General features: G+C 39.8%; 2 protein-coding genes across 2 annotated transcripts in view; both read left to right on the plus strand.

Moving 5' to 3' along the window:
* LOC146001885 (phenoloxidase 2-like) overlaps positions 1–2,133 on the plus strand; it is a 73,642-nt gene extending 71,509 nt beyond the window's left edge. Inside the window, exon 13 of the mRNA XM_083139593.1 lies at positions 1,815–2,133. Within this exon, the coding sequence (XP_082995719.1) occupies positions 1,815–2,060 (246 nt within the window). The 3' untranslated portion in view covers positions 2,061–2,133. The remainder of the gene's footprint in view (positions 1–1,814) is intronic.
* A 6,927-nt stretch (positions 2,134–9,060) lies between these two features.
* The window catches only part of LOC146002428 (phenoloxidase subunit 1-like), a 38,078-nt gene continuing 20,677 nt past the window's right edge, over positions 9,061–26,461 (plus strand). Inside the window, exons 1-5 of the mRNA XM_083140253.1 lie at positions 9,061–9,157; positions 11,549–11,670; positions 15,797–15,989; positions 24,331–24,554; positions 25,798–26,000. Coding sequence (XP_082996379.1) covers positions 11,560–11,670; positions 15,797–15,989; positions 24,331–24,554; positions 25,798–26,000 — 731 coding nt within the window. The 5' untranslated portion in view covers positions 9,061–9,157; positions 11,549–11,559. The remainder of the gene's footprint in view (positions 9,158–11,548; positions 11,671–15,796; positions 15,990–24,330; positions 24,555–25,797; positions 26,001–26,461) is intronic.

Raw genomic sequence — 26,461 nt, forward strand, 5'->3', positions numbered from 1 at the left:
AACAGAAAACTTGAATCTGCAAAGGTACATTTGTTCACTAACGAAGAAAAACTTTCCTACAAATCGGAGTTTCGGAATAGTGACTATTCTTGTGCGGAATGGTCAGCACAAAGCGCTACGGCGCCAGGAGTCCCTGGTTCGAATCCCAGCCTGGGCATGAGTGGTCTTTGTAAATGTCCCGTCGCGATTAGCCAAAAGTTGCAGAAAAGCGATTCTAAGTAACAAAATTTTAAAAAATAATGTTAGCATTATGGTGAAATTGTTAAAGTGGATCCTCAACACAAGTAAGTTAATCAAGAAAAGAACCTAATTTATGAGGTGATTCAGGCACTCAAATGTCAACCTCATTTCCACGTAGTACACCCTAGACTGCATTTTGCAGACTAACGTTGCTCTGGCGTCCGGACCCACAACCAGTGTAATCCTCTGTTGGATTCTTGTATCCTGTGTGTTCGTGATTGTCGCTTCGTCAATTCCATCTTATAACTATTCATCTTCATCTTCGCGATTAGCTAGAAGTAGCAGAAAAGCGAAAGTAAAATGAAGCTAATCAATAAAAAATGTAAATTACAATGTATAAGGCCTGCCAGATGGTGCAGTGGTAGCGTCACCGCCTTGTAATCAAGGGGTCCTGGGTTCGATATCCAGTGGAGGCACATAGTGGTTCCGATCCCACTTTGAACTGTAGGTCCAGTCCCGATTAGCCTTACTGTGCATAAAGTGGACTTGAAACACCAAATCAATCAATTTAAATTATATAAATGACAAAGAAACTATTGTTCAACAGAACTATTTTTAGTAAAGCTGCCCATTTGTTTAGTTACTAAATAATATATTCTAAATTAACAAATGGTATTAATTAAAAGAGCATGTTTCAAAACGTAAGAAAAAAAAAGCATTACGTTCTTATGTCGCCCCCACCTCTCGCTTTTCTTCCCCAAAATCTGAATTTTTAGATTTGAAGTTTAAAATTTAAAGTTCAGTGAAACCAGAAATACAATCAAATCAACTTTACACTTAGTATCTCAGACCATATCAATTCTCAAGCCACCTCGGTGGCCTAGTATAAGGCTGCAGACCTCAGCGGTCAAGGAGATTGACATCTCTTTACGAGTATCACTTCATGCATTTTCATTGTCGCGATTGTCCAAAAGTTGCAGAACACCGACACAGGAAAAGAAACTTCACTATTTATATTTCTTAAGGTTGACGGGATTGCAAGATCAAATTTTCCGTACTGATAGTTATTTTCAGATCTAAAATTTTCTCTAGGGCATCGTGCTTTACACAATTAGTACTGTCACTGTGCAACTGAAGTCATTTGTAAGAACTCATAATACCCAATTTTTCAGTTACATAGAATTCACGAAATGTAAATAATCACTTTTATGGTAAAGAGTAATACAATTGTAGTTGGATGATGAGGTAGCAAGTTGTCATCATCATGTTTATTGTTTGTTATGTGTAATCAGAGCTTCGATAATAATGGAAACAAAATCGACAAACGTCATACGCCAAATTGTCCAAATCATTTGATGGAATAACAAAAAAACAGACAACTTCTGCACCAGGATAAGTAAGAACCCAGTCCTTAAAAACACATGGCATACAAGAGTAAATTAATGAAAATGTCATGGACAATTTTCTGAGCAATGCTTGTTCATTCCACTGTACTTCTACAAAAAAATATGGGTAAATACCTCGGAAATCTTATATTAATATAGAAGGTTCTTTACGGAATGGACAAAGAATATGTAAACAGGAAAGTGTTGCCATCTAGTTGCATTATTTACAAGTTCTTTCACCAATTGCAGGCTGAACAAGGCTCCATCCTAGACGGTGCAGATGCCGATGCCCCAGCCTACTGCGGGTTGAGGAACAAGAAGTACCCGGACAGGAGGTCCATGGGGTACCCCTTCGATCGGCTGGGCAGGGACGGCGTCAGGACTCTGCGGGACTTCCTCACCCCCAACATGGTGGTGCAAGATGTCACCGTCCAGTTCACTGACCGTGTTCTCCCTCCGCCTCAAGGACTCAGACCACGAGGAGCGTTCTCTTAAAACATGGACAACACTCAACGAAGATTTTACCGTAAATATTGACGTGTGTGAATATGCTGTATGACTTTTGTTCATTAATTAATAAATTTTGAGTTTCTCGTGAATGTTCTCCAATTTATGTGGAAATCCTTCTCGGACATCTCTGGGTTGTAATATAATGCCATTAACTTTTAATGGAATCGTTGCAAGCCAAAAGTGTCCATGACTGTACATTGTACAATCATATTGCACTCTTTAATTGTAAGATTTATATTATTTTAAAAAGATCAATAGGTGATAGGCACAGTGGCATATGTCGGCGAAAACACAAGAACATCCAGTAGACAGACACCATGTGTTGTTGCATTCCAAGGCTGTGCCTATCACCTAATGCCAGTGGCGTGGCGTGATTTTTCAAGAGTGTTACCGGCAGTGCATATAAAGGTATGCACCAGTGAAACAGAAAGTAAAATTCGTGTGTGTATTAATGTGTCTGACAAATTTTTAATTCATGATGGGTTAAAACAAGGAGATGCATTATCTCCATTGCTCTTTAATTTTGTCTTAGAATATGCTGTTAGGAAGGTAAAAGAAACTAACGAAGGACTAAAATTAAACGGTGTGACTCAGTTGCTAGCATATGCAGATGATGTAGACTTATTAGGGGATGATATGAATACAATTAAATATATTGCTATAATATTTTTCAAAACAGCTAAAGAGATAGGTTTGGAAGATAGCAAAGAGAAAACTAAATTTATGCTTACAGGCCGAAACCAAGTGTTAGGTAATAATCAAAATCTAATTATTGATAACAACTCGTTTGAACCAGTTTCCAAAATCAAGTACTTAGGAGTAATACTAACGAATGAAAATGATATTAAAGAGGAAATAAAAAGCAGGCTTAATTCAGGAAATGCATGTTACTTTTCTCTTCATAACCTTTTGTCTTCTCGTTTAATATCTAAGAAACTAAAAGTTAAAATATACAAAACAGTAATTTTGCCTGTATTATTATATGGATGCGAAACTTTGCCCCTTACATTGAAAGAGGAACATAAATTGAGAGTATTTGAAAATAAGATCCTTAGGAAAATATTTGGACCTAAAAGGGATGAGGAAACAGGTGAGTGGAGAAGGTTACATAATTTTGAACTACATAATTTGTATTCATGTCCAGATATTATTAGAATAATTAAATCAAGAAGACTTAGGTGGGCAGGCCATGTGGCACGAATGGGAGAGGAAAGAGGATTTGAATTTGAATTTGAATTTGAGTTTAAAATTTTGGGTGCGTCAGCACTGAGGCTATTTTGCACCCGTCACATTATACGGGGTCCAGCCCCTTATCGTTACACATAACAACTCTAACGTTGCAGTACTAAAATCATAAAATATTAAAATCTTCTGACTTTCGTTAAAAGCTGAGGCTGTAAACGAGCACTCAGCACAAATAAGGACAAAATAACAATACAATCAAAATTATACTGGCCATGGGGCCAGTCGCCAGAGCCTCGTTAGTCTGCAGTCCAGGGTGTACTACGTGGAAGTGAGGTTGACTATTGGGTGCACTACGTTGAAGGAGCAGCCCTTACACCCCGAGAGGAAAGAGGAGTTTACAGGATTCTTGTTGGGAAATCTGATGGTAAGAGACCTGTAGGAAGGCCAAGACGAAGATGGAGGGATAATGTTGAGATGGACTTAAAGGAAATCGGTAGAGATGGAAAAGAGTATATAGATCTTGCTCAAGATAGTGACAGGTGGAAGGCCTGTGTTTGTTGCAGCCATGAACCTTCGGGTTTAAGAAGGCTAGAAAGTTAGTTAGTTAGTTAGTTACCGACCATCAGTACGACAATTTTGCCTACTAGACGTCGGAAAACAGTCTTCGATCTAGATTTTTGTTCATTTCGTTCTTTTTTTGCAACCCGCACAGTGATTTAGCCACAAAAACTCCTAGAAAGAACTACCACTCATGAGACAGTTACCACGAAAATCCAATGAATAGTGGTCGACCCTTGTCAATTCTTCATCTGTCTCTGTTTCTTTGCAATGAGGTGCAAAGGGGAAGAAGAAGAACCACAGCTGTACGTACTACTGTTGGCAAATTAGTATTTTGGAGCAAGGTTTGTCCAAATCACGAATTGCACGAAGGAACTATATTTTCGTCTATTACCTAACTGGTCTCAGTTGTAGTTAAATCCAGCCTTGGCTTTCCAGTCTACCTCTACTTGCTTCACAGAAATAGTATCCCCATTTTAGGCGGGATTTAGCTCTTTTCTGCCAATCCAATGTGACAACGCTAGCCTGATCCGGCAGGCCTGACCGCCTGACCGGTAACTGGTCCCCTTAGGGTCGATTGTATACAGCAGTTGATCCTCGATTAGCCAGTAAAATTGATCTGCAGTCACTCTGAACTCTGATTTTGTGTTGTATAAAAGTTGAAATGAGATTAAGTCCCTGCGATCTGAGGTCAAAGTTTACCCGCGATTTTTCTCCGATCAGCAGACATTGACCGCAGTTTAGCTGTTGTAACATGGTTGTACTAACGAATATTTGCTCCTAAAATGTGTTGCAAGTGAGCGTATGCGGCAAGACGGGCGAATCAATTCATAAATCCTATTTCCATAATAAATAAAGAAGGAGATGCACAACGAGGTAAACAATGATAAATATTTCTTCCATTTTATATCGTGTGGAATTGTTATTTACTGTTTGAAATGTGAAACTTGCGTTGGGATGAAGAGGGAGTATAAAAATATTACCATTTCGCTTTGCTTAGTGCATCCAGCCAAGTGCCATTGCAATTCAATGTTGTCTGCAAAATGGAATATAGCATGTAACTTTGGCTGTAGTTGCTTTATGAAGTGAGCATGTTAGATTTGTTGGTAAAGCTTTCTCTCCTCCTGATATATAAACAACACATATCTTATTTTATTTCGAATATTATTTGTTTTGGACATAATTTACATCCGAGAGGACAAACGTGGTTGTTGTTTCAATGTTTCTTTGCATTCGGCAAAACGCAAACACATTTCAAAACGTAGGTTATTCAATTAAGTACAAGGAAAATTCCGTATGCTACTTACAGGAACTAATGGTCCACCTATAACACGTTATCGTGTAATCACAAAATAAATATAATAAACATCTCCTCACATGAACTATAGCTCCAAATCCGAGTATATGGAAGTTGTTACTCTTATATATCTTTTTAGCATTAAAAGGAAATACAGATTTATTAAAAAACAACCTATTTATGCAAGCATATTCTCTCCCATTTGCAACCGAGAACCAATAGTTGCTTTCGTTGTATATGGCAAATCATCCACGTGGAACTCGCACAAGCAATAAATGGCTGTTTATTTACGTGATTTTACCAAATTTGCAATAGGCTATGTTGGAATATTTACTACATCCAGCACCTCAGATTTCTTCTTTATTCAAATATTAAATACATGCATTTTCCGAAACCGACTTTAAAATGTTTGCTGTTCAGTGTTGGACAATTGGCAACATCATAGGCACACTAGCGACATGTCTGGATTTGCCACGTTGCCAAACGTATTTCTTTGACCTAAGATCAGGACTTGATCTATGATCGACAAATCGACAGTTAGCTTTATACAACATGGTATAGAAGCTTGAACTTAGTTCATTCCCGGATCGTAGGTCAAATCTGATCTCCAGTTAGAGTGCGTGTCAAATCTCCTGCATATGGCCTTGAAAGGTTGAACAGCACCTGCGAATCATAGACGTGCAGCGTTGCCTAGTTCCGTGACAAGACGTTTCGCTCAACCACGCTGTCTCTTTTCCGTGTGAGATTTCGACATGGCACCGCTGCAGTGCGTTGCTATTGGCTATTGCCATATGCAGGAGATTTGACGCGCACTTCTAGTGATGTTTATAGAACCGGCAATAACAGGCATATGAATAACCCCGTAGCACACTTTGCCCCAAATCTTTCTCCGCTCTTTCCTTGCATTGGCGCCCTTTCCCCTTGTTGCCTCTTCAATGTAGCGGAACGGCCTCCTTCTGCGCTTCTGTCGACTGCAGAAAAAATGTCCTATGCAATGTGTACTCGACGGCAACGCTGTTCGTTAACGTACGAGACAATATTGTCATGTTATTGAAACAATTCTTTAATTCTATACATTTTGCTGTTACCTGCTGTAACACCGGTTACATGCACGCCACGCCTCAATGCTTAATATAATAACATTCCAAACTGTTTGTGAGGAGTGTATATAGAGGCTTAAAGAGAAACAGAAAAGATAGAGAAGGCTGGGTAGTAGGTAGGAGGAAGACATGTATACAGTTTCGGGTAGGCTTGAAGAAACTTGGACCTTTTCTTAGAATTATATGGGTGCAACAGCAACAATAGTATCAATAGCATCAAAAATATGTTGTGCTTTACAGCAAGAAAAAATCAGAACTTATATTGAAATATAGATTCAGATATCTATTTCTTTGTTTCCATTATAAAGTTGAAAAGTACAAAACTGTACAATGGCAAAACCATATCAGGACTCTCAACACGGGTTAAGGGTTCAAGATGCGAGAACAGGAAGTCAAATAAATTATCCACACTAAGAGCCCTTGAGTGCCAGGGCGAAATCAGTTCGCATATGAAATAAAGGACCATACAATGTATTGCACCCTACACTACAGCCTGTCCCAGGAGTCTCCGCGTATAACGGAAGAAAAGGGGAGATAGCGAGTGGGCGGGGCAAAGTAGTGCACGTTGTTGCAAACGTCTGGTAGCTGTAGCCGCGTTTTTATCTCCATGCACTCACTTCTCCTCTCACTTGTTCATTGGTCGAGCCACTCCACACGAACTACAACCCAACAAGACCAAGGACACCAACGAGGCATTTAAGGCCAGGGTTGTTTAAGGTCCAGGAATTTTAAATAAATTCAATTCCGGTCCAGGAGAGAAAATCAGCAAAGCCTAAATTGGTTCTGGACCGTAAAGACCTTTTAATCTGTAAAGTATTTACATTCGGTCCAGGATCCTTTCTTGCGGATGAATTTCAATGGTCCAGGAACCAGGGTTGTTAAAGGTCCAGCAACCCATAAATTCTAATGGGTTTTATTGGGTTCCGCTGCAGGACCGGAACGTTTTTTCTCGCACAATTTAAATTCGGTCCAAGTTGCGTATTGTTACATTGAAAAAAGGTTCTTGGACCGAATTGAAGTGCTTTAAATATGAAAAGGTTAAACACTGTCTAGAACTCATTTACGTTTGCTGATTTTCTCTTGGGCAGAGACTTACTTTCAGATATCTCAAGAGGGGGAGCGCCCCCGCTATTTCCCCTCTGCGGGTGCCCTTGTCTGTAGTATTCGTGAACATATATACAGGGTGACCACTCTAGGACCATGATAAAATTCAAGTAAAATTCCCGCTTTTCAAGGAAAACTTTCTAAAATTTCAAAGGTTCAAGCACATGTTTTCTCTATTTCTCTATTACCGCCTCTCACTACCCACATATATATTAACAATATAAAGGGTCTGTGTGATTACAATGTACCGAAAAATTCTAATTTAATTCAATTAAAAGGTATATCATCTTCTATTTAAGATTTTCAATTTAAGGTGCGCAGTTTGCATTTGCAATTTCACAGACTTAAGACTCGAAAAAAACCTACAAACACAGGCCACAAATGTTATGAAATATGCTAATCTACGAAAAATTGTAAATTGTAGGACAATTTCAAATTTACCTAATCAACCTCAAGATATGTTATCATGCAATAAAATACTAGCTGTCAGATAGATTGTTCTGCAAAGGATATTAACCAAGTAAACGAAATGAGAGAATTTTTCTGTTTTATTCTCCACGCAGCTTCTCTTTAATTGATTTGGGGTTTTAAGTCCACTTAATGCACAGTAAAGCTAATCGGGTCTAGAACAGTTTAAGGTGGGATCCGAACCACTATGTGCTTCCACCGTGTATCGAACCCGGGACCCCTTGATTACAAGGCGACGACGCTACCACTGCGCCATCGGGGAGGCCACAACTTCTGTTTTCCTTCCTCAATAAAAATTAAAGCTAAACTATGAAAAACTTCCCTTGGGGCACTTGTAAATTTTTGAATTAATTTGGATTAATAAAAGTTGCAATTTTTCACGTCTACGAGTAAAAATCACATAGAATTCACGCATAATTCCCGGAGCCAATAATTCACGAATAATTCCAGGAATTCAAGGAATTCCCAGTGAATAGCCACCCTGATATAACATTCCACTTTCATATTAGATTATAATGGCTATAATTTTACAAAACAGTAATGGTGCCTGTAGTATTATATGGGTGTGAAACTTGGTCCCTTACATTGAAAGAGGAACATAAATTGAGAGTATTTGAAAATAAGATCCTTAGGAAAATATTTGGACCTAAAAGGGACGAGGAGACAGGTGAGTGGAGAAGGTTACATAATTTAGAACTACATAATTTGTATTCATGTCCAGATATTATTAGAATAATTAAATCAAGAAGACTTAGGTGGGCAGGCCATGTGGCACGAATGGGAGAGGAAAGAGGAGTTTACAGGACTTTTATTGGAAAACCTGATGGTAAGAGACCTGTAGGAAGGCCAAGACGAAGATGGAGGGGCAACGTTGAGATAGACCTAAAGGAAATCGGTAGGGATGGAAAAGGGTATATAGATCTTGCTGAAGATAGGGACAGATGGAAGGCCTGTGTTGCTGCAGCCATGAACCTTCGGGTTTAAGAAGGCTAGAGAGTTAGGTAGTTATATATAGAACTTGCTCTGAATTCCTCATTTTGCTTCGCGATGACAGTTTTGACCCATGCACGATCCAAATGAACACAAGCGGAAGTTGCTGTTATCTAAATCTTCCGATGGAAGAAGGAAACGGGTTACGAGATACCATATTGGTTTTTCAATCCATCCTGTTTACCACATTCTCTGGAGCTTCTGACCGCATCTTCCTGCCACGTGTAAACAGCAACTGACTTCAGAGACCTCCCCGCGGCTTCTGTTTCACATCTCAGTGGTTTCTTCTCACCTGACGAAATCGTTGCTGCTGATTTCAGTCTGTCTGCTGGTTAGCACGGAGCAAAGTCGCCCCTTGTGCCTTTCTTCGAGCCATAAAGGTACAGTATGTGTAATTTATTTTGTCTCCATGAATTCTGATCCCTCTTCTGGATCATGGCTTCATATATTAATCTTTCCAGGATGTAACCCTTTTTTAGTTTTTTTCTCGCCATTGTTCGCCACAGAATGTCTTCCCCAAGACACCTCCATAAAGCATATATTATGTCTGTCTTAAAATTAGCCTAGCCGAGGTAGGGGGGGGGGAGAGGGGCTTCGTCCATTCTTGTTCTTCGATACGAGAATATTTTTTATAATAAATTGAAAATAAATTTCAATAATCCCTAGTGTGTTACAATGTTTCTGTATTACTTTGTTCATAAAATCGTACATAGGAAGCAAAATTCACGTGATTCGTCTACCAGACTCTCTCCCTTGGGGCGTGTGTTCCGACATGACGCTCATGCCTGTAACAGTATACAATTGGTTGGTATAGTCGGCGCGCTAGCTTCGTTAACGACAGGCTGGCTTTGGAGTCCACGGAGCGCGCTCACCAGCTGCAACAATCACATTCAATGCACGGTGTTGCCACACATCTACTCTCCATATCTACTCTACGCCACCTTGTCCCTCAGCGCACAAGCACCTTACCACGGTCTTCACATTAAAGTTGAAAACTGCGGCAACAGCGTATCCGCAGTCATGTGACTGAGATTCCAAGTGGAGTAGACGAGCAGAATGACAGCTGCGCCCATTACCTGAAGGTTGAGTAGGATTGAACGAAAACAACTCGCCCGCTATTTAACCCCACCCACGTTCGTGGCGGCGGCGTTCTTCGGTTCTTGGACGTTAACGAAGTAAACGCCTGGACTATAATGATGTTAATTATTGTAAGTATTATAATTGCTACATAACTGCACTAAGTATATAAACAAAAGAAACACTCACTTGATGTAACATTAATGTGTGTGTGTTTTTTAGATTCAGTCAATGATAAAATATAATATGTGTGTGACACTCATACAAGAATTGGTTCTATTTATTAATGAAGTTATTTTTTTGCAATTATTATAATTGTTATCTAACTGCACTTTCATGAAGGAAGCAGTAGGCGATATGAAATGGAAGCTCCTCGATTTCGCTATGATTCAATGACAAAATGGTTCCGTGAATCTTTGTGATAAAAAAAAATGTGTGGGCCTCTGAGCCCCCCCCACATCCCGGAAGTAAATAAGTTTCTTGTACGGCAAATGTAAGCTAGGGTTTCATGTTCAGTCACCACACACTCGACACGAACTAGCACACATGAAATCCTTGCATGAAATCACCAGTGGTCAAATTCAAACCGAATTTCTAAAGGAGCAATTTAATCTACGACCACCCACACTACGTAAAGCTCTTTCACAATCCCTTCTACAGCGGTCTCTTTTCTGTAGGCTTCATCGCTTATACAAACCTGCTACCAAATGTTGACATACTCTTTCCATAACACAGTTTCATACAATTGTTGTGGCCTCCCCGATGACGCAGTGGTAACGTCTTCACCTTGTAACCAAGGTGTCCCGGGTTTTATACCCGGTGGATGCACAAGTGGTTCGGATACCACTTTAAACTGTAGGTCCAGTCCCGATTAGCCTTACTGTGCATAAAGTGGACTTAAAACAACACATCAAAATCAAATCATACAATTGTTAAGAATGTATGTGTAACTTTTTAATTTTTCTGTGCCATCTTGTATTTTTTGTTGTTGTTGTTGTTTTCTTGATGTTACTGTTTCAGTATAAAATGGTCATTTAGTAGTCAAAAACTAATATGCTGACCAAGGCAGAATTTATTTTATTCGAAAACATAAACTAAACGTTACGTTTCAACCTTCTAGCAAAGTCTTCTTCAGACTCTGTACCAAATACAAATGATTAAGGTACAAAACAGGAAGATAGATATGTATATGTATATATACACAAAAATCACTCCCCTCCAGACAGAAGATTATTAGAAAGTTGTTTATCTGGAACATTCCTTTCCAGGTGTTCCAGTTGGTGGCCTTCTCCTGTCAACTGTTGTTTCACCTGACAGGCGATTTAGATAAACATTTCCTTTCATCTGGAACGTAGTTGGACTCCTTATCTCACACTCTTTTTCCTTATCCTTACTTTCTTCATTTCTTCCTTATTTTCTTATCCTTCGCTCTTGCCCTTTCCACACTTTCTAACACCTTATTCCATTCTTTGTTTGCCCTCAGTCCCCCATTCCAGTTCATTGTGTCTTCTTCACCTTTCTTCTCTATTTTCTTGGCCTCCTTCATTTTCTCACTAGTACTCTCTTTTTCCTTCCTATCCGCTTAGCCTCTTCCCACTATATGTCACTCTATGGTGTTATCATTTAGTAGTGTATCTTAAAGTTAAGGTAAATAAATAAATAAAAGAGAAATACATTCCTGATTCTGCTTGCAGTGGACTCCAGCATGGCGACCCTCCAACAACGTATGCTGTACCTGTTCGAGAGGCCGGGGGAACCTGTTTTCTTGCCCAAAGGAAATGGAGCTGTCATTTATGAAGTACCAAAAAGTATGAGAGTAAGTAACTTTTAATTTGTCCAATTCCTTCAACATGAGTACGCCATACTTGACAATATTTTCCGAAGCACTAAGTGTGCTTCACGAGAGTATTCCTATATTCTAAGCCAGAAGCCAAGAGACTAGAGAGAGAAGAAACATCCGTTAGAAATTGTTTGATGCCCATCTTTTGTAAGATCCCTTCCTTATATTGTATAGAACCTCATCACCGTTCTCAACTTTTTTTTTCCACACTGTAAAACATAAAATTGAACACGGGAATACGCGCGAAAGAAACAAGGGCGAAACGGATTGAGCGCGCGAAAATTCCACTTTCTCGGTTGTTCTGGGGTTGTTGAGTATTCTATACAAAATATCTCCTTCTCCCCCTCCCCCCAAATTGCAACCAGAAGGCTGAAGTCCACTCTATGCTCAGTTAGACTAATAGGGACTAGAGCTATAGTTTGTACACTCAAGAGTAAATTACGGTTTTGTGGTTGAAAAACACGCAGAGATTCCAAGTTATACGCTCTCCTGAAAAGCAACCCTGCATCGGTATTGCCGGTTTTCTTCTACCGGGAATCGAACTCGGAACCCCTTGATGAAAGGTGACTGGCAAATAGGCAAACTGAGCCAGGAGTAGCAAAACTTTTTATAAAAAGATACACAATATCTGAGCACCGACGTTTCCGGTTTCGAGTCCAGGGAGCTTACCGTGTTAAGGTTTTTGATACCAATAAACTGGAGTAATTACGGCACAAGGCCGTCTATTTCCGCTGCCATCCATTTACCGTAAAAATTGACAATGACCTTTCTTAAATCATAAACGGCAATTATATATTTATGGTAATAGTTATCATTTCAGTGATTCACTTTTCAAAAATATATTTACAATGTGTACGATAGCAATTTATAGTCATTATTTATCAATATGTATGGCAAAATATTTAAATTGAAATACAAAAGGATTGCGTCTCAATTTTGTAAATTTACAGGTAGACTGTTAAATTTTAACGGTAAAATATACATTTGACGTTAACTTTTAATGATGCGCTTTGTATCCTTTGTTCTTCTATAAAAACAGCACTCAATAAGCTTCACATTGAGCATACACCTAAACTGTATGGAAAAAAAAATTGGACTAAATTTAAACAGTTATTTCGTTTGACGGGAAAGTAGGTGGGGCGGAGTGGTCTATTCTGAGGGGATGGGAGACATTCACCCCTTACCCGCTCTGGATGGATCACTGTTAATTTCTGTTTTCTTTTCTGTCTCTCCACATCTCTATCTTAAATTCACACACACACACACACACACACACACATATATCTTTCCCCCCTTTCCCTCCCTTCCTATCTTTCTCCGTATCTTTTTCTCTCCCTTCTTATGTATATCCCTCTCTTGCTTTCGTTCCCCCTCTCTATTTCTGTCTCCCTCTTTCCTCATTACTTTTCTACCTTCTCTTCTCATTCGCTTTCTTCCTCTTCCTTTATCTCTTCCAACCAATAAAAAGTATCTCACCTGTAAGATTTCTGCCATTTTCAACACTCCTTATCCACTTTCGCCAACTTAAGATTGCCATGGAACTTCAAATGTCGAAACAAACAGGACACGGAAGTTGAACTTCAGAAGGCCATTCAAGAACTGTATCGCACGCAACTAAACATTGCATTAGCCTCCTTATCAGATCTAAATTAATTTTGCCAGTGAAAATATGTCTTTCTTTATGAGGCAATTATAATCATTAACTTGTTTATTATTTTTGATACTTACATACAAATAACCTGTATTCACTGAACTATTATCTTCACTTCCGATTTATATTAATTGATTTTCAGCCTTTTTCTCGAAAGTAATATTTTCTCGATATACTGGCATATGTGAGAAAAATATAAAATTCAGGATAAGATAAAGGAAACTATGATCTCTTTTCACCAAAATACAAAAAATATAATATTTGTAATATAAAATAATTAGTACATAGAATACTATCATTAATGCAACATTCCCTCTCTACAGAGGTCATCGGGAGATGCGACGATGACAAAGGAAAATAGTAAAAGTATTGCATTTTAAATATTTTAGAGAATAAATTAAAAAGTAAGTCAGAATATTCGGATACTTGCGCGAAATTAGTCTCGTGACACCATGAAACGGCTATAGAAATAAGTAAGAGATTCGCTAAGTTTAGCGCATCGAAAGGAGAGCCCAGTTCTTCTCACCGTTTCCAAAAGCCTCGCTACGTTTCCTGTTTCCTACCATCCTGTCAGGCGGACCAGGTCATCGCAGAAATTGTGCGAATCCAAGGTCCTTCGACCGCTTTCCCTCCGCTCTTGAAGACCATAAGAGAGAGATCTTTCTTTTTTCAGCCCCTATGATTACAACCACGGCAGAGTTTCTGTGACGTCATCAAGGTGAAACTTCTCCAAATGTCTGGTATTCCCAGCACTGTAAAGCATGCAAAGCTCTTGTTTTTAAAGAGAAACTCTTAATGAAGAGCATGGCAACACAACTTACATACGAGGGCAAATCAATAAGTCGGTTCCACGATTTTTTTTCGCAGCAATTTATTGGTCAAACAAGACGACAATACGTGTGCAGGAGTAGCAGTTCGTTACATATTTTTCTACATATCCACCACCGACGGCAATTCATTTTTCCCACCGTGACACCAATTTGGATATACCAGTGGCATAGAACGTCGTCGGCTGCTGCTGCAACCACTGCCGCACAGCATGTTGCACTTAACGATCGGACGAAAAGTGCTGGCCAGACAATGCCTTCTTCGTAGGGACGAAGATGTGATAATCAGAGGGCGCTAGATCTGGACTGTATGGCGGATGTTCCATGATTTCCCAGCCATATGAGCGTTTTTTTCCTTGACCGCCATAGCGACGTGTGGCCTTGCGTTGTCGTGAAGGCCTTGAACCGCTGATACCAATTCCCACTGGCTTTCCGGCACAGGACGTCGTCCCCACACACCTGCTTCATCCTCGCGTGAATCTCCGTCGGTGTCTTGTCTTCAGCCCACAAGAACCGCACCACGGAAAGCTGCTCCTCGGCCGTCGACGATGTGAGGCGGGTAGCCATGTTTGACACTGCTGCCATCTGTGACAGAGACAAAGAAACATTACAAAATCACTCACTATGACCTCGGGTTGGATGACACTTTGAGTACCCAGATGTTCACCTTGGTGTGATTATCCAAAGCTCTACAAAAGAAATCGTGGAACCGACTTACTGATTTGCTCTAGTAGAATACATGAAATTAAAGGTGCATAGGAAAAATTAAAATAAAGCAAAAGTATAAATTTATCCACGGTAGCGTCGTCGCCTTGTAATCAAGGGGTCCCGGGTTCGATACCCGGTAGAGGCACAAGTGGTTCGGATCCTACTTTAAACTGTAGGTCCAGTCCCGATTAGCCTTACTGTGCATAAAGAGGACTTTAAACAGCAACTCAAATAAAAAAAATTATCCACGGTTAGTGTTGGAAAGAACTGGAAAAAAGAGCAATTCTGGATCCATTATATTTCCTTCATAGTATTTCTTCTTTTAATTTCTTGGATCCTGCGGTTCAAATATGGATTTCGGGAAAATAAAACGTTCTTGCTTTACAAAACACGAAGTACTTCCTGTTGTTTTGAGTAATTCGGATTTTAAATCACGTTCCTAATATTATAGTAAAAAGTGTCAGAAACGTGAAATTTTGTATTTTCGATAGGATTTTTGTTCGCCAATTTCGGAACTTCTCATCGGACTGAAATGTATGGTAAACAACATCAGAATTTCTTGTTTTCTTAGCGTGGACATGTGCTTCAGCACCGTGAGATATTACACTCCTTACAATAAGTTTGGAATATTATTAGGCAATAGGTGACAGGCACAGTGGCATATGCTGGCGAAAAGACGAGAACGTAAATCAGACAGATATAATGTGTTCTTGCATTTCAAGGCCATATCTATCACCTATTGTCTAACGTAACAATATTCCAAACTTTCTGTGAGTAGTGTATTATCACTCGGATACTAGAATATGAATCGCATGTAGAAATATTGGCCCCACCCACGCCCCTGGTTGAAATATTTATCATGACGTTTGGCAAGTCTTGCAATGACTACGTAAAAATGTCACTGCTTCTCTTCCAGGCGGACCGATTCCAGAACCTGGAGAACGACCTGGTGACGCGCTTCGGCGAGGGCGAGGAGCAGGTGATCAAGGTGAAGGAGGTGACGGTGCCAGATCTCTCCATCCCTGCTCAGGTGGGGAGGGACGAGATCTTCACCCTCTTCAACCCTCGGCACAGGCGGAGTGCCGACAGGCTCATCAGGATTCTCATGGGTGAGTACTCACATCGTCCTACCTTTTAGATTCGCGATTACTTATGGAGAAGTCTATAAAAAGACTCAAGAGGCACTATCTGTCCAGAAAGTAAATGCTCGGTTGATGGTGGCGTTGCAAGCAAAACTTGAAATATGAAAAATTTTAAGGTCAAATGTGTGACTGAACACACCATTCCCAACTGACGTTTCTTGAAACTACGATATTCTTTTTTCTTGGAGCTGCGTCCAAATATTGTATTCCATAAGGATCTCCATGGGTGGCAGAAGGTAAAAAATTGTAACGGACTGGAAAAACATCTGAAAGAAAATAAGCGAGAAGAAATACGCCTCGCCAGTGGCGAAACAATTCAAAAACTTATATGATAAGTAAATTATCACCTACCAGTAGAAGTGTTAGTGTTACGGCTTCACGCTCTGAAGGATGCGTGTTCGAGCCCGGTTATATAAGCTTTTTTTTAGTTGCCAATGAGGCTCCAACATGTGCGTGTTCGAATCCGCATTTAGATAGTGAAACTTTTCTTTTATTGCGTAACCAAAGAAGAGCATACCACATAAATGTGTAATCCATGATTTCACCTGCGAATTTCGAAAAGCACCTTAGACTTTTCCTTCTTAACGAAGTCTTTTTACATTTGTGGACTAAACATAGAGCTGTCAGATCATACCTACTTTTACTGTGACTATAAATTACATGCTTCTACATTTTAAATAAAAAATGATTTCGAGTTTGTTGACACAAGTTTACATTGTCACCTACAAATATGTTTAATTTAATCTGTATCTCAAGATATATTATTCTGGAATCCTAGAATGCGGATGAGTCAGACGTTTATACTTTTTCACAGCATATGGATCTACAAATGTAAATCGAGACGATACTGATTGGCCAAAATACAATGTGCTAAGGGTAGTCTTCAGAACATTATTTTTGCTATTCTTATATTTAAATAACCCATGGCTCAACAGCCCTCGAAAGGGCCTGGGCCCATCTCCCGGCTGCCAGTCTCCCTCTCACAATCCTACCTAGAGGTGTGGAGGAGTGTGGGGTTACGTGGGGTCAGAACGTCGAACCTCCAGCCGTTGTAGAAGATTTCCGAGACCGGTTTACGCTACTTACTCGTATCTCCCAAATTTCCTCACAATGGTGGGTTGCCACCGGTCCTATAAACAGGCAGAGAACCCAGAGACTGAACCCAGGCGGACTCGAACCTATGCCGTCCCGCGGTCGGAGCCCAAAGCACAACGTCTTAGACCGCACGGCCACGGAGGAGGACTATTCTTATATTTAGCTACAGATTTTACAACATAATAATAATGTTAAGATCTGGACTACTTTGGTCGACTTACATACCCTAATATGTTCTTAGCTACTATATTTTTCGTTGTTATTATCGAAATTTTATTCATAAATCAACCAATATTTTTTCAATAACAGCTCGAATTTTTGATGTTGTTGCTAAGAATTTCCAGATTAACGTTCCACTGTTTCTTGATCTTGTGTAATACGCAAAGCAAGAACTGTATGTAATAAATATTTCTCAGACTTACATTAATTGGCATTCTATCGTTTAAACAAAAGTGTTGTAAGGAAGAATCGAACCGGGGACCCTTCGTGTGGCGAGCATGTATATCATAGTGAGTGGACCACACCGTCCTTCTTGATCTATCGTTTATATGCTCCTATCCAAATGTTGAACCATATTGCACTATTTTAACTGCTATTCATTTATTTATTCAAAGTTTCAGATACAGCACTTTTAAGGCCATTTTACACTGAAAACTCTAACAAATAACAAGAACAAGTCAAGATGGTTTAAGGTAAAAACAAGAAAAGTTAAATATAAACATAAGGCATAAACAAGGAAACAAACAAAAATTTACATATTCATTTTTAGGGAAGATCGGAAAAAGCTTTCAGGGGCAAAAATGTCTATGTTTATGGGTAAATTATTGTAGAACTGGGGCAGCCTGTGGAATAGAGCGCGCTGTATAAGAGAAAGCCTAGCTGTGGAGATGTGGAACAATTCAGTGTTTCGGGTCGATCGAGAGGGAACTCTGAAGTTGAATTCTGTAAGAAGAGATTCAGATCTTAATTTCCCGTTGATGATTTTATAGAAAAAATTCATATCGGCCATATCGCGTCGGGTCTGCAGTAACTGAATATTCAAAGTAGTCAGGATGTCAGGTTTCTGAAGATGCCGCAAAGAAGGAATTCTATGACGAACAATGGCGGTAAAGAAGCTGAGGACGGAATCCATGCTAGAAAGATTTGTATTGGAAGCCATGACCCAGACTGGAGAACAGTATTCGAGAATCGGAGAAATGATTGACTTGAAAAACAGGCGTAAGAGAAGTTGGAGTATCAATTTCAGTGAATCTGTACAGGAGGCCTAAGAGGCGCATTGCACTTTTAGTTGTAGTTGCGATGTGTTCCTTAAAGTTCAGTTTTTCATCTATGATAACACCTAGATCTTTTTGGGTCGCAACTGTAGTAATATAATTGTTTTCAAGAACATAATGAGAATGTATTTTGTTCTTTTTTAAAGAGACTGTGAGGGAGGAACATTTCTGTGGGTTAAGTTGTAGATTCCACTGGTTACACCATGTGACAAGTTCGGAAAGAGCATTCTGGAGAATCACAGCATCTTGCGTGGTTGAGATTTCTTTGAAAAGTTTACAGTCGTCAGCAAACATGAGTAAATTGACAGGAAATGAGGAAAGTCTTTGAGGGAGATCGTCCATGTATAGGATGAACAAGAGAGGGCCCAAGACGCTCCCTTGTGGTACCCCAGACAGGACAGGAAGAAAATCAGAAGAGGCACCTGAAAGGGTGACACGCTGTGTCCGTGAGTGTAAATAATCCTGGATTAAGGAGAGAAATTTGCCATGTATGTTAAATCTAGTTCGTAATTTGTGAATAAGAAGAGCATGGTTTATTTTGTCAAAGGCTTTTGAAATATCCAAATATATCACATATAGCTGGGAATTTTTGGAAATAGCTCTAGTGGCATGTGAAAGAAGAACTGAAAGATTAGTCAAGCAAGAGCTACCTGGAAGAAACCCGTGTTGGGCAGTACCGATATGCGGAGATGTAAATCTGAATAATCTGTCCTTAATGATTTTTTCACAGATTATAGACAGAGGTGACAGGAGTGATATTCGTCTGTATGATGTAGCACTATTTTTGTCTCCAGATTTGTGAATGGGTACAACGTTGGCTTTCTTGAACATCTGAGGAAACACGCCTTCAGAGAAGCACCTATTTAGCAAGAGAGAGAGAGGATGAGCCAAGAAGTCGGCAGTGTTACGGAGGAAAATCGTGGGAATTTCATCTGGTCCTAAAGAGCGGTGTATGGGTAATGAGGCAAGGAGAGATTTAACTTCATGAGAAGAGGTTTTGATAGTGGAGAGAGAGTGTGAACAGACCGACTGCACGTCGGGGAGTGGGTTGGTTGAAGCATGCGAGGTGAAGTTTTCGTGAAAGAAACTGTTGAATAAGTGCACTCTTTTATCTCCACAGGCTGATTCCGATTTGTACTTGATTTCCATGGGGTCGCGTGGTTTTTGCTTTCTTGAATTTAACAAAGTAAAGAATTTCTTCGGATTGGTAAGGCACTGTGCTGTTACGTTGTCTACGTAGTCCTTATATTTTTTCTTAAGTAAATATTTGGAGTGACGTCTAATACTACAGAAGGTTTGGTGTGTATGCACATTGGGGCTTTGTTTCCACAGGTTCCAGGCTTCCTTTTTGTTTTTTAGCACCAGGAGAACTTCATTGTCAAACCACAACGGATATTTTGTCGAATTCGGTTTCCTGGCCGGCACGAAGTCATCAATCACGGCGTGCAGTACGTCCACAAACATCTCCACTGATTTGTTGACGTCATCATCCTGCACCAGACACCACGGGTAGAAATGAAGAGCTCGGCGAATGTCCTCCCAGGGAGCATTCCGCCACAGGCGATAAGGCTGCTTTTGCGGTCGAGACTTTCTCTTCTCCACGGGGGGCAGGTACACAAGGACATCTAGCGAGTCGTGGTCCGATGGTAAAATGTTTCTTTCCGGGGTTATTTCTGGATCAGGCAGGGTTGCCAGGACGTAATCTAAGTTGCTGTTACCGCGTGTCTTATGCATGTTGAATTGCTTCAGACCAATACCATTCACGGATGTGTCCATGAACCATTGATCAGCCGGGCAGTTTGGAGAACCAGACGTGGGGGTGTTCCAATCGATGGAAAGGTTAAAATCACCAAAAAGCATTACGTCACCACACGTTAAGGCCGCCAAGACTGAATCCCTGCAGGCTTCCAGAATTTGCACGGGAGAGTTTCTGTTCGGTCGATAGTACGAACCAGTTAAAATTTTTCTACCTTTCTCAATGTTAAGTTCAACCCCCACGATTTCACAGTCACGGTTCAGATCCTTTCGAATTTTGCTTTTCCACTTCACATTCACGCACACCACCACACCCCCTCCTCTTCCAACTGGCCGATCATTTCGAAAAATATTGAAGTGACTCGCAAACGGCAATTCATTGTCTGGAACAGTGTCGTTCAGCCAGGTCTCCGTAAACACCAATCAATCATAGTTTAACAGCTCCGTCAGATGAATAGTACAGTCGGTGAGTTTATTTTTTATGCTTTGGGCATTTTGGTAATAAACTGAGAGGGAGGTAGAGTTCCGTTGGAGGGGCCCGGGATTCAGATGGACGTCACCAAACAGGAGCTCGAGGCACAGGAAGTGACGGTAGCTGGCGAGGGTTGTTGACTTACCTCGAATGTGCGGGTCCCGTTGTATCGGCGGCCGAGACATGGCAGCAGAGAGCTTAGGGACAATCTGAATAGCAGGAACAAAGTAACTTCTATAACCAATTATCCAGTTCGTGATTACAGGATCCCTAGCCCACATTGACGAGCCAGGGTGTAACTTAACAGTCTCATGACGTTGAATAACACAAATGGCACAAAACACTACAAGAATACAGGCTGAACTTGAGGAGCGAAGAAACAAGTATTTACAATTAAATTCGTGTTTTTCGAAACTACGAAACATTATGTTTTCTTGTTAACTCTAAATATTGAAAACGAGAGAATTTAGAATTCGGTCATAGACAGGAAAGCTCAGTCTACCTACAGAAGACTGCGAGCTGAGCATGCGCAGTTCTACGATTAGCAAGCATCGTGTTCTCTGGCACAATTCACAAGTAAACGCGAAGGTTCTCTCAGCATTATGACGCCATCCTTGGTTAATTTGCAGCGATGTGCCCAGGAATTTGTAAGCGAGGTATATGGATTGTAAAAGCTTCTATTTTTTTAAAGCATTCAAACTCATATTTTGCCTCACAGTTGGGCTACATAGGGTTTAGATTTTCACCAACACCTCTTTGTTTACCCTATTCGCGATTAAAATTACCACCTGAGCGCTAGTATCGCTTCCAATATGGCCGCTCTAAGTAGGATAAATCTTTGTTTACATTCATCAGTAGTACAAAGTAGCAGCGTGTTGTCATGACTGGTATGGTAGAAAACGATTAAATTACGCATTAATTTTAATTATTGCGAATGCGATGTGAATTCCAGGTACTCCAACAAACGTGAAGCTGTACTGAGAACGAAGCATTTAATTATGATATTCAAAAATAACACGGAAAATGCAGACGAAACTATGTATACGCACTGGTTGTCCAAAGCAGTGCTGTATCATCTGCACGTCATGTTGTAACTGGGGTTTTCGGAAATTATTTGAAAATAAAGGAATTGAAATTAGCCTGTACTTGAAAAGCTGGGACAGGAGAAAATTGCGAACATATCGTTGCAGTTCTTTCTCGAAAGAGAAAGACTGGCTTAATAATAATATTCACGATTTCATGACCAGGCTATACTCACTGAAAAAGGACGTCGTACTGAATGAAATAGTAACATTAGCAGGTCCACTTTTCTTTCTGGTTACATTTGACAGTAATTCATTCTCAAACTATTTTCATTTTCTCTCTTAATCGACTTGCACCTGTTCCAAATTTCGCACATACGTAATACCGGTAATACATTGACGCATTGGGTAAGACGCTTCATGATTTTTCGAAAAAAAGCAGCTTTATTTATAAAGTACAATTTAAAACTTTACTTTCATGGTAATATATATTTATCTCTAGAAAAATAAAGTAAGCAGACTCGTGCATTCTTCGTAATTTCCTTGCCGGATTACAGTGTTATATCCCCCATACCAATCTTCTGTCAATTAAGTTTTCGCTGATTTATTAACAAATTTCATTTTCTTGATTCCACGGGGTGGAAACGCATGAAAACTTTTAATTTGTTCTGACCCATAAAACGATTTAGAGCAAAAAAAACCCTGAACAGTAGACCTTACTCTCTCGCATATTCCCCATGCTTTAAACGACTTCAACACAACGTATCCTACTCAGAGTACTTCCTGCAAATCCCACCAGATGGCATATCGGTTAATTTTAATCGCGAATTGCTTCCTGCAGGAAGTAATTTAGTATTGGAGAAGCTACATGGAAAAAAAATATCCTAAGTGGTGCCGACGAGTAATTAGATTTATCAGAAGAAGAGTTTTCATATATTCTCCCTCTCATAAATGTCCAAAAGCAATAATTCTACAAAATAAAACAGTCGGTTCTACAAAAGCTTTGAACCTGCGATCTTAAGACAACTTTTTTTTTGCAAAAGGTATCTCCCACCATTCACACTTTTTCACTTACTACAGTTTCTCAGTTTCTTATCTTGACAAACACAAATACCCATGCCTTACCTGGGACTCGAACGCGGAACCCCTGGCATCGTAGCGCGCCCTGCTAACCACTTTGCCACGGAGGTCGACTACAACTGGGCCAGCACTATACCACTTTCCTACTTTCACTCGATCAAACCAAGTTTAAATTCTGTCTTAAGAGTCGTCAGCAATCTTGAAACCTTTGTTAACATACCCGCTGTTTTACGCTAGTTTATTTTTACAACCTGGAATAGACTTGAGGTCTGCCACTCAGAACTAGACTTCTGTGGTAACTTATTCTTTCCAGTCTGATGTAATGTGACAAATCTCATGTATTGTAAATGCAAAGTGGCATTTATACATGTTGCAAATAATTTCTCATACAGACGTTAGTTCCAGATTTGGCCACATCCACCGAGCATTTACTTTCTGGACAGATAGTACAACCATAAGTAATGGGCTTACCGAGTTTCGCCTGCAGTAATTCCATAAAAAGTTAAACCAAAATGTCAAACTAAGAAATTGATTTAAATCGTACTATGTGTGACTTATGACTGGCTACATAATGGTTGTATGAAAGCATCCGATATGTTCGATTATGATTTAGTTGGTGTTTTAAGTCCACTTTATGCACAGTAAGGCTAATCGGGACTGGACCTACAGTTTAGAGTGAGATCCGAACCACTGTGCCATGTGCCTCCACCGGTTATCGAACCCTCGACCACTTGATTACAAGGCGACGACGCTGCCAATATATTTTTTTAACTTCTGTCATTTTATCATAAGGAAAGCTACGTCCATACTGTAAACATATTACATACGTAACATTTTAACTGTATTGCAATTGCGAAATAACAACAACTGATTATTACTGTCCATTTTATAAGAACTTCATTCGATGTCATTGTTTGCATGTCAGAAGTTTTCCTGTTTATCTCACGGTAATGTAAAAACAAGTGAAGGTATTTTTAGAATTACGTTCTTATTTTTATGTGAATACAAGTCTCCAAATTATAACTGCGTAAAATATATGTTAATACTAACTTCGTAAAATAAAATCAAAGCTCTCATGTGATTACACTCTGCGTCGGGAATGTGTGTAGCAAGACCGCGTACAGCGGTAGAGAAGTGTAGAAAGCGAGTTGGCAGAGCAAAGCAGCGTGTGCTGCTGCTGGTAGCAGCAACCACGTTTTCCCCTCTATGCACTCACTTCCTCTTTCCGCGTTCATTGGTTGAACTCTCCCGAGTCATTACTTGCGCAGAGAATTTGAATTTGTTGGCTTACTTTAGAGATTCCCGGCGAGGAGTGTATTTTAAAGAATGCAGAAGGTTAAAAATTCAAAACTATAAAATTGCTCCCTCGTATTGACTCAACGTCGTGTTTCGGGTAAAAGTCTCTCACAAGGATATAATTATAATCAGTGTTATAATTATTATTATTACTTAACCAATTTTATATCGAGAACCTGAACCCATCCTCTAAAAAACGTCCTAGCGATGTCCACGTTTGGTACGTATAATTTGTCTTATCGTTACAGACCATTTTGTTGGTGATCAAGTACCGCCTATCAATGTATTTTATTGGAAGTCCTTTCTCCTTTAAGGCATGAGGAACGAGGACGACCTGCTGTCGGCCGCCTGCTTCTGCAGGGACAGACTCAACCCTCAGCTCTTCAACTACTGCCTCTCCGTGTCCCTCCTGCATAGGCCGGACACCCACGGGATACAGATCCCGCCGCTGGCAGAATCCTTCCCTGATCACTTCCTGGAGTCGTCCGTCTTTCCTCGGGCCCTGGAGGTGGCCAGGGTCACAGAGACAGGCAGAAGGGTGAGTAGTTACAAGACACCGAGACTAAGATTCCGCTTTGGATGGCATCATTTCCCTTGACTATTTTTGCTACACTCAAAATTCCACCGTGTAAAGAGCATAAATGAAAAAAAAAACATTAAGCCTTGTTTCCATGATAACCAAAAACTCAATATGCTGATGATACACCGTGTCCCAAAATGATTATCGGGGTTTCAAGTAGTTGGTATATTGCAACAGACGAAGGTGAATATTTATATCGTGCATGTACGATAAGAACGGCTGTGGAAGTTTGCTACTCTGAGCGTTTATCATTTGTTTCCCATCAATCACAGTGACGTAGGTGTATTACAATATGGCAACTCTCGCGCAGAAGTCCTTTTGTGTCAGCAATGTGTAGTTCTGCTGTTTCAGTTCAGCGAGCTTTTCGACCAAAATTTAGAAGTGATTCTCCGTCCGATAACAACATTCGTCGATGATTTCATAAGTTTCAAACAACTGGATGTATCTGCAAAGGGAAGAGTTCTGGACGTCCAATTAGTGTATCGAACGAAAGTGTTTGGGAAGCATTGGACGACCAGATGGATGTGTGCCATGTCACGAAAGGTGCTCACATTGAACATTTATAAGGTACACTTTGTAAACTTCTTGAGTTGTTGTTCACTCCCACATAAGCTTTGTCATTGTACCCCACAAGGGAAATAAAACAACTATGAAACCTCGATAATCATTTTGGTTATATGAAGACTTATAAACGTAGTATGTACCGGAAACATAAATAAAACATGTGTAAGTCTTCGTATACATATTGTATTACAATTAATGATCATTGATTGCGTATAATTTGTTTGAAGGAAAATTTCCAGCAGAAAGTAACTATAAACCTAACTGAAAGGTAACTTACAGTTACATTTAAACTACCAGTAACTGTAACTGAATTACTTTTTAAAATCAGTAACTCTAACTCAGTTACTCTTTGAATCCAGTAACTCAGTTACTTACAAAAAGTAACTTTCTGAACACTGTAACAAGTTACTGACGTTCTTCCCATCACACAACAATACAGGCAATGTTAAATTTGTAGTTATCGGTAACATCGGTTCTTCAACATGTAAGTACATTCTAAAGTTCTTCTCTCAACTCTGTACTCGCATTCAGATTGTCTGTTCTGAAATCAAAATCGTGAATGCTATTCAACGGTATATATGTGTATCTCCTAATATCTGGATAAGATTTATACTCTATATCTATAATCATATTCTAGGATCCTATAGAGATGCCTATTAATCGTACAGCCGCGGAGGTGGAGCCCGAACAGCGCGTGGCCTACTTTAGGGAAGACATTGGGATCAATCTCCACCACTGGCACTGGCATCTAGTTTATCCCTTCATGGGTCCGGAGAACGTAGTCAACAAGGATAGGCGTGGAGAGCTCTTCTACTACATGCACCAGCAGATTCTAGCCAGGTAATACCTTTCTATACAACAAACAAGATTTAAAATAATGTTAATCGGTAATCTTCGTAAACCTTCGCGTTTGTGGCGAGAGCTGCCGATTAGCTCCGAAATTATGCGACCGTGATGTATCCGAAGTAGTTAACCGATCGTGAATCAGTAACTGTGCTGCGTGAGCGTGATACATTGCTGCTTGACAACTCAGTTTCAAGCAGAAATGTTCCGACAAGAACCGAAGTCCTGGGATCTAATTTTCGCTTACACTTTAGTGGTTCTGTTTTAGCCTTATTTAAACTAACTTTACCCTACAATTGTAAATATAGATTTAAATGTTTGCTATAAATGTCTCTCTTTTGCCGCAGCAGCATAAAGAATAAAATAAAATAAAACAAAAAAATAAAAATAAACATTTACCATACACAGAACTTTAGAAATAGTAAAGCAGTTGCTTATCTACAATTATTACCTTTTAT

The sequence above is a fragment of the Lepisma saccharinum genome, chromosome 18, assembly GCF_977018435.1.
Source record: "Lepisma saccharinum chromosome 18, izLepSacc3.1, whole genome shotgun sequence".
Lineage (NCBI taxonomy): Eukaryota > Metazoa > Arthropoda > Insecta > Zygentoma > Lepismatidae > Lepisma > Lepisma saccharinum.